The sequence below is a fragment of the Callithrix jacchus genome, chromosome 1 (assembly GCF_049354715.1).
Source record: "Callithrix jacchus isolate 240 chromosome 1, calJac240_pri, whole genome shotgun sequence".
NCBI classification, from domain to species: domain Eukaryota; kingdom Metazoa; phylum Chordata; class Mammalia; order Primates; family Cebidae; genus Callithrix; species Callithrix jacchus.
In genome coordinates this window covers 163,199,423-163,207,888 of record NC_133502.1, presented here as the reverse complement: position 1 = coordinate 163,207,888, position 8,466 = coordinate 163,199,423, and the positions used below count along the sequence as shown (strand labels likewise).

The window sequence follows — 8,466 nt, the reverse complement described above, 5'->3', positions numbered from 1 at the left end:
CACTGCCCTTCTCAGCCCCACAGGCCTTCAGGAAGACCCGAACTTCAAGCAAAGCCTTTTTATTTTTCAACACCCACAGCTTCCATTCAACAATCAGAAGTTTTCCACTTTGATCAAAGAGGCTGAACAAGAAGGCCAAGGGAGCAGCTGGTTCTCAGCAGCTCTGGGCAGACCACAGAGCCCTTGCTACCCACTCATGTCCGTGCCTACCAGAGGACACAGCCTTCTCCTTAAATCAGCCAGGTACATGCTCCAGAAAACACTGGTTTGCCTCCTTCCCACCTTAATTGCCAGACCAAATGAATGTAAACACAGTTTTCAAAACCAGACTCAACTCAGGATCACAGGGCCTTTAGTTTCCTTGACTGTAAAATGGGTAGGCCGCCCCCGACTCTATTTAACCCAAGAAAACAATTTATCTCTTGATGTCTCTTTCACTTCCAGGATTTATGCTCTTATGGACTCACTGGGAAGAAATCTCCAGACCAACTCCTAAAGGCTGACCTAATTGGGAGAAACTCGCAAGTTTTAGATCTGTGTAAGAACAGCAGTAGGAATACTCTAAGCTTGGCTTTTGACACAGGACATTTCCTTAGGGGCATCTGGGATCTCTGCTGCCTCGAAGTGATGCACTGCAGCCAAGAAGTGAGCAGAAAGGAAAGGGGGTGCCGCACAGAACGAGCTCCTTCCAGGTTGACACCAAGTGGAATTCTCAAAGAGCCACATCTGGAGGCAGCAGCTATACAGTGATTCACATTGTAAATGATGTTTTGAAATAGAGATCATTAGTAACCACAGATGTGACCCAGCTCTGTCCCCCGGATAATCTGTCTATTGTATCTAAATTCCAGACTTGGAATTTAGGACACCCAGTGGAATGTTTAATAGGCATTGTCCAACACCATCCCCAAGTCTGTTCTTATTCATGAAGTACTCTAACATCATCTCGCTTGGTCTTCCTGATGACTGTAATGCAGACAGGGAACAGGGAAAGCCATAAGGACTTGTACAAGGACCCAAGGCTACAAAGGGAAGGGCTGAGACCAGACCTCAGGTTTTCAGCCTTCAGGTGCTGTGAAGATTGAGTGACTTAGCATGAGCTTTCAGCCAGGCAAGCTGCAAAGTGCACCCAAGTTCTTTCAGCGATCAACACTTGCGACTTTGGTTGAGACAATTTTCATCCTCCCTGAACCTCAGTTTTCCCATCTGTAAAAAATAAACATTGCCTGCCTGGGAGGATGGAGGTGAAAGTGGATTGAGGTCACATGTAACTCCTAGCACCCTGCCTGAGACAGCAAAGATTCAATTATAGCAGTCATATACACACCACACACACATGCGCATGCACACACAACACATACAAACCACACACAGCATGCATCTCAGATCACAAATGCACACCACACCCTGCATACATATACCATACAGAACACACAACACACACACATACCCCCATACCACAAACACACACACACCACGCACAACACACACAGCCCCCATACCACACCACCTCATTGCCTATTCCTTCCCCTTTTCATGAGTTTTATGGCCAGGCCCACGTTCATCTGCCGGTTTAACCGATCCCAAAACATTCTGCAGGAGTGTTTGTTCAAAGGATAGATGTTTCCAGATTCCTGCTCTCTGACAATATCTCTGAACCCCAAATTTTATACTTCCATACGCCAGTCCCCCTTTGTGGGAAGTCTCCCATTTGTGGGCCCTTTTTTTTCCCAGCGGCCCTGCAGCATGTTCTGTTTTCAGCAGGAGCCAATATGATCAAAATGATCCTTTTGGAGTTATTCCACTGCAGTCCTAGGGATCCCACCTCCCTGAAACCCAGCAAGGACTCATTATCTGGGGAGGTCTTCTGAGCCGCAGGCCTCACTAAAAGAAGTTGCAACTTCTTGAACAGGAAGGAGTTTTGTGGCTGGGTCTAAACAAAACAGAAGTTGCTTTGTGTGTGAGCACGCATGCAAACACACACACACACACACACACCACACACACAGAGTAGAGGAACCGTCATTTTCCTACGCGCCTTCTCACATCAGCCACCTTCTCTGTAGCTAGTTTCTCTGCACTCAACTTAATCCCTGGCAATGAAAAATGAACCTCTCCCCCACCCTCGCTGCCGCCTCTCGCCTCACGCCCCCAGAGAAGAGTTTCTCCGCCAGGCAGCAGGTGAAGGTTTTTTTCCAAGTCACATGATTCAGGATGCAGGGGGAGAATCCTTCTTGGAACAGAGATGAGCCCAGAACTGAATCAGATGAGGAGAGATAAGGTGTGATGTGGTGAAGACTATATAAAGAATGGACCCAGGGCTGCAGCAAGCACTCAACGGAATGGCCCCTCCTGAAGACACAGCCATGCATGTCCCGGCAGGCTCCGTGGCCAGCCACCTGGGGACCACGAGCCGCAGCTATTTCTATTTCACCACAGCCACGCTGGCTCTGTGCCTTGTCTTCACGGTGGCCACCATCATGGTGTTGGTCGTTCAGAGGACGGTAAGTGGACTCCTCTTCCTCCCTTTCCCTTTCTTGTTGTTTTCCCTAGAGAAAGAGCCCTGGGAACAAATGATATTCATTTGTTGGGTAAGAGCAAAAAATAAAACTAAATAAATAAATAAACTATATATGTAGTATATAGTATATAATGTATAACATAATATACAGTATATATGTTATATAACATAATATACAGTATATATGTTATATAACATAACATACAGTATATGCTATATACTATACTATATATACATATATTTAAGAAAGGGAGAAAAGAAAGAGGAACTTAACTCTCTGAAATAATTTGGCTTGTTGAGAGAAATATTGTTAGACCATCATCATCTCAAAACTTTGCAGACCTGTTTGAGCTAAACAGTGGAGCAGAGCTATTGGCCTTGTGAAGTTAAGATTTAAAGCTTAATGAGCCGAAGGCCCATATCAAAGAAAGAAACAATAATGAAACCTGATAAGACTTAGCACAAGTTGTTATCGTGTCTTCAAGGACTTCAGACTGGATTCTGAGATTCTATATCCTAAGTCCTAGTGTCCTGGAGGTTTCTGAGGCCTCACCTGTTGCCAAGAGTTTTTGTTTTTGCTTTTGTTTTATAGAAAGAGGTAAGTTTCAGAGGCCAAGGTCTAGAAGGAAAGGAGACAAAAGAGAAGTCCATGGCTCCTTAGAGCCTTGGACATTTTGGTGTTAAAGCCAGCAAGACAAATCGAAAGCTTCCTCTGAAGCCACCACTCTGAAGAAGTTAGGGCGTCACAAGAAACAGCACATAGAGGCAGAAAGTAGAAAGATTAAATTTTAGCACCTGTTCTCTCTGCGGTTCCTCATAATACTAAGCAATTGTTGGGTGCACACTGTACAGGGTCAAACTGTGTTGGGAAACGTACTTCGTTTGAAGTAAATGGTAATATTTGTTTCTGAAAACAGAAGAGAAGAAAGAGAAAGCTTCTTCATATTTTAGGAAATTGGTGTTTACAGAGACTCCACCAGTATGTATTATAGAGAAAATACTGTAGTCATAGCCTATATTGCTCATGATGTGTGTGTGTGTGTGTGTGTGTGTGTGTGTGTGTTTGAAGTTGTTAATTTCAGTGATCAACACTTGTGTCTTCGGTTGAGACAGTTTTCATCCTCCCTGAGCCTCAGTTTTCCCATCTGTAAATCTGTAATTTGGATAATTTGAGAACTGTGCCCACCCACATGAACTGCCAAAGTGAGAATATTTCTGTTTCTTACTTCATATCTCCTACTTTTCATCATATTATTATCCTGCAGAATCTGTTCTGGTTTTTCTTCAGTTTTCTTAGGCCAAATACTCTACAGCTTACCAATTACTGGAAAGAAGTAGGCTTTAAAAGGCTTTGATATCTGTTTCTCAAGTGTCATGAAGCTTTGAAATTACACAAAGCTTTGAAGCTCATATCTCCACAAAAGTGAAAAGAACGGGTTGCAAATATTTGATTTAGATAGTGGAACTCTTAAAACCCATAATTTAATGGGCTTATCTACATCTCTTAAGTCTAAGACTCTTGAAAACACTTTAGGGCATCTTCTGTAAGGGCTCTGAAATTTCTGTAATTCTAACTTAGAGTAAGCCAAGGGTGTGTCATTTTGTAGCAATGGCCAAAGAAAAGAAAGGGAAGTGTCCTTTAAGAAGTCCTTCAGTGAAAGGATGCAACTAGAACCGCGGAGAGAGAGGGATGGTGGAGGAGTGGGTGGCAACGGTGATATATCAAGCTAGAGAGAGCTAATTCAAATCCAACTTGTAGTTGAATTGATTTCTTCTATAAGAGAACTGGAGCAGATCTTTCTGCTTCGTTTTTGTAATTGTGGAAAATGAGGAGCAGAGAGGGACCAGGGCTTGCACGACGTCACCCTGAGAAAGTAGTAGAGCCAATACTGCTTGACTGATGCCAGCAGCATCCCCTTTGCCAACACAGCCAGCCACAGAAACACTAAGAAACATTGAGCCACTCTTCCCTTGGGAGTTTTATCGTCTTCCGCATCCATGTCCTTGACTTAGCCCTCATGTTTAGATGTGAAAAGATTCACTGCACAATCCGATTATATGGTTTGGTGTGCTGTGATTTCTTAGCCCAGGAAACACTTGTTGCTTCCTTAAAACTAAGGCCTGTCATATTAATAGTAGCTGTGATATATTAAGTGTCAAATGCATTGCTCATATCATTTCCAATAAATTGTTCCGACATTAATGATTGTAAGACCTAACAAGAAAAAAAAAGCATTATTCCCATTAACTTGAGTTATAGGGAAGAGTTTCCTACAGGAAGTGGGAATGTAGACTGACTTGAAAGCAGGAAGAACTTAGACAGTAAAGAGATTGTAAAAGAAACTCTAGGAAAGAAATCAATGGGAGAAAGCCCAGGAGCCAAGACTCACATCCTCGTTATTAAAAATGGAATGAGTTGATGGCCAATTAGCACTCTGTATATGATGGGAACAGAGGCGGGGAACCCTAAAAATTGTTTTACTGGCATAAGAAGTCTCACAATTCTTATCCCAAGGCACATGTATAGACAACATTTAAAACAGCTAAATCACAGTGTATATTAAGTGATGGAAGGGATACCATGAGACCCCAGGTTAAGGAGAAAGTGTATTTTTCCAGACAGGTTTAAGAAAAACTTTGCTAGGGATAGAGTTTCAGATTGGCTTGAGAAATGTGAACTATTTCAAACAGGCAGGGAAGGGAAAGCACAGGAGAGGCACTCCTAGCCAAAGGAACAGCATCAGCAAAGAGACAGAGGAGAGAAGATACAGAGCGTATAAGGAAATCATCAAAGCTTGCCTTGAGACTTAGCTTGAAGATCAGATAACTCCAAGCTCAAACTCCTTAGGAGAGACAAAGGAGGAACTTAGGTTTCTATCTCAAATATGTATTAAATATCTACTGTGAACAGGACATTGTTCTATAGCCTTGAACAAAACCAACAAAATCCCTGTCCTTGTGTTGCTATGAAACGTACTTTCCGGTGATATTTTTAAAGTCTCAGTAGTGGTTGTATTTTGTTTTATTTACATTTAAGCCAGCATATTTATGAAACATATTACTTTATAAAATAATTACTTTATATTATAAAATAAATACTATTTTATTTTATAAAATAAACATTTCTATTTTATATTATATTATAAAGTGTTTATAATACAAAGTTTATAAATGTTATAAAGTGTTTTTAAGAGTTTTATGCTTAGTAATGTAGATAAGCCCATTAAATTTTTATAATATAAAATAATACTTTATATCATTTAATATTTTATGATATACATTAATATATTTTGTATATGTTATAAAATATACTTACATGGTTTAAGAAAAGTAACTAGCAAATAAGAGGAAAAAAAGTAAAAATCTGTCACACACAACCACCAAGCACTAATCCCTCTTCACCAAGATAACCACTATTAACAGATTCTTGTGTGTCCTTCCAAATATCTGTGCATCTACAAATACACAGTGCACACGTCATCATAATAAACGCATAATTTTGCATCTCGCTTTATTCACTTGACACTGTATATCTTAGAGAGCCTTCCATCCTCAGTACATAGAAGTCCACTTCATTCTTTTGCAGTCGCATAGTATGATGTGAAATGCTTCATAATTTATCTGTGCCTGGTAAGATACATTAATTTTTTCTCTAGAATGTTTGCCCTCTGTGCACATCTGCAAGAATATCTAGGGGATACATTTTTAGTGATAGAAATGGAATGTGCATGTTCATTTTAATAAACGTCAATCTGTCTCCGAAGAGACTGTACTAGTGTACCCTTGAGGAAGTCAAAGTCCCACCAACAAAGAGACACCTCTTTACATCAATATGGAAAGAAAAAATTGATTTATTGTTAAATAAGCAAAAGAGTGCATGCATACAGGCAGCCTGCAACAGACTACAAAGTCAGGATGAAATTTCACACAATTCATCCAGCAAAGCAAAAGAACAAAAAGTAAAACTTCTCTTATCTCCTCAAGAGACAGAGGAATACATAATGAGATAGACTCCTAGGTTAACACCAGAGGTAGGTGTTTACATTTCAAAAAGGCTCTTTGAGACATCCCTGTTTTGTAAACCAGGAGACTGGGCTTCTCTAGCCCCAGAGGAAAACGTAAATAGTTATATTCTAAAAGGTTAAAGACTTAGGGATTGGTAGGTTTTCAAGTAGAGCATTTCTAGAAAGAAAGAGAAAGCAGCTGCTTCTTTTCCCTTTACAAGCAAAGAAAACTTTTTTTAAAAAATTATCCTCTTTTTTAATTATCTCCACACCAGCAGTGGAGATGACACCTGTTTAAGGGTAGTGATTGGTGGTGGTGGTGGTGGTTTTGTCTTTTGGGTTTATTTTTAAGCTCAGACACAAAAGGAAGTGTAAGGTAAACATACCTGAAACAGCAATAACTTAAGCATACCCTTAGAATAACCATGGATGGCAGACACGTCTGAATGTGTGTCCCGAGCTAGAGAATCCAGGAGTGGTCAACCTGGAGACACATTCCTTGTCTATGAGGCACATCTGAGCCCCCAGCCCATCCAGTGGAACACACGCCATCCAGGGGATTGAGGCCTGAATTTTGGGCTACATGAAGGCTGCCAGGTGGACGTTGTGAGGGGAGGCTGTTAAGTGAACATACTATAGAAACTGGATGCTGTTTGCAAGTGGTTGTGGTTTTCCTGCCCAGCCCACCCCCACTGGACTGTGTGTAAGGTGACTATGTTGTCCACTCTGCTGCCATGAGATTATTTCTGTATGTAAGGCAATTCCCCATTCAGCTTGCTGCCGCTGGACTCTCTCCCCTGTGTGTAAGCCCCTAGTAAAACCCCATGTCGTTTGCTGACTCTACGCCTCTTCTTTAGCCTCTTGAACGTGGTTCCTTCCTTGTTGAGGCTAATAGGAGTTCAGCACAAGAAGTTATCTGGAATGCTCCATGACACTTCCCTCTACCCCAGGTACTCTCTCCACCTGACGTTCATTCCAGTTTGCAATCCAGAAAAACTCACTGAAAATCTGCCTAGGTGCAAGCCCTGTGTGAGCTTATGCGGGGAGGGCCCAAGTGGACTGGGTAAGACCCTGTCTTCTGGGAACTCTGTTAAATTGGGCAGATGAAGCCCAAACATCAGGTTCTTGGGTTCTGGGCAGAATGGCACAGAATGTCACGGAGCAAAGGAGAGGTCATTCCTTCTTGAGATGAAGGAGGGGTTTGCGGAAGAGCTAGGAAAAAGTCAGGCCTCCAAGAATCAGAACAGTCATGTCTTATTCCCAAGGTCTGATTTTGAAAATGTTCAAACCCACAGAAAAGTGGGATGGCAAATGCTCATATAACCTGGCACCTAGATTGGTGTGCCAATATCTTGCTGTATTTTTTCTCTATATATATAAGTACATGAAGGTAAGCTGTAGGCAGCATGGCCTTTCACCCACATGTACTTCAGTGTCTATCCCTCAACTAACTGCAATGCCATTATCACAGCCAAGAGAGTTAATATTAATTCAATACTATGTGGTCCACATTTTAATTTCTTCACTTGTTCAAAAATGTCTCATATGGCTGTGGTGTGGTAGTTTGTTTGAACCAATCCAGGGTGGGTCACATACTGTGTTATGGTAATAACTGTTTTAATCTAGAACTTTGCTATTTAAAGTGTGGTCCTGGGAGTTTTATTAGAAATTCAGAAACTCAGGGCTCACCCCAGATCTCCTGAATCAGAATGTGTATTTAAATAAGCTCCCCAGGTGATCTGTGTCTACACTAAACTTTGAGAAGCTCTGAACTAAAATCTGGCCTATGCTTTGGTGTTTGTTTTAAATGACCTTGCACTTTTTAAGAGTCAAGGCCAATTCTGTTGTAGAAGTCCATTCATGGCCTGGATTTGTCTTAGTACTGACTCATGGTTATACTCAGATGAAACATTTTTGGTAAGAATAGTATATAGGTAATGC

The 8,466-nt window shown here is 41.3% G+C and overlaps 1 protein-coding gene across 1 annotated transcript in view; it reads left to right on the top strand.

Annotated features, from left to right (window-relative positions):
• The first annotated feature begins 2,007 nt into the window (after positions 1–2,007).
• Positions 2,008–8,466, top strand: part of TNFSF8 (TNF superfamily member 8) — a 33,175-nt gene continuing 26,716 nt past the window's right edge. The window contains exon 1 of the mRNA XM_002743249.6: positions 2,008–2,504. Within this exon, the coding sequence (XP_002743295.1) occupies positions 2,310–2,504 (195 nt within the window). The 5' untranslated portion in view covers positions 2,008–2,309. The remainder of the gene's footprint in view (positions 2,505–8,466) is intronic.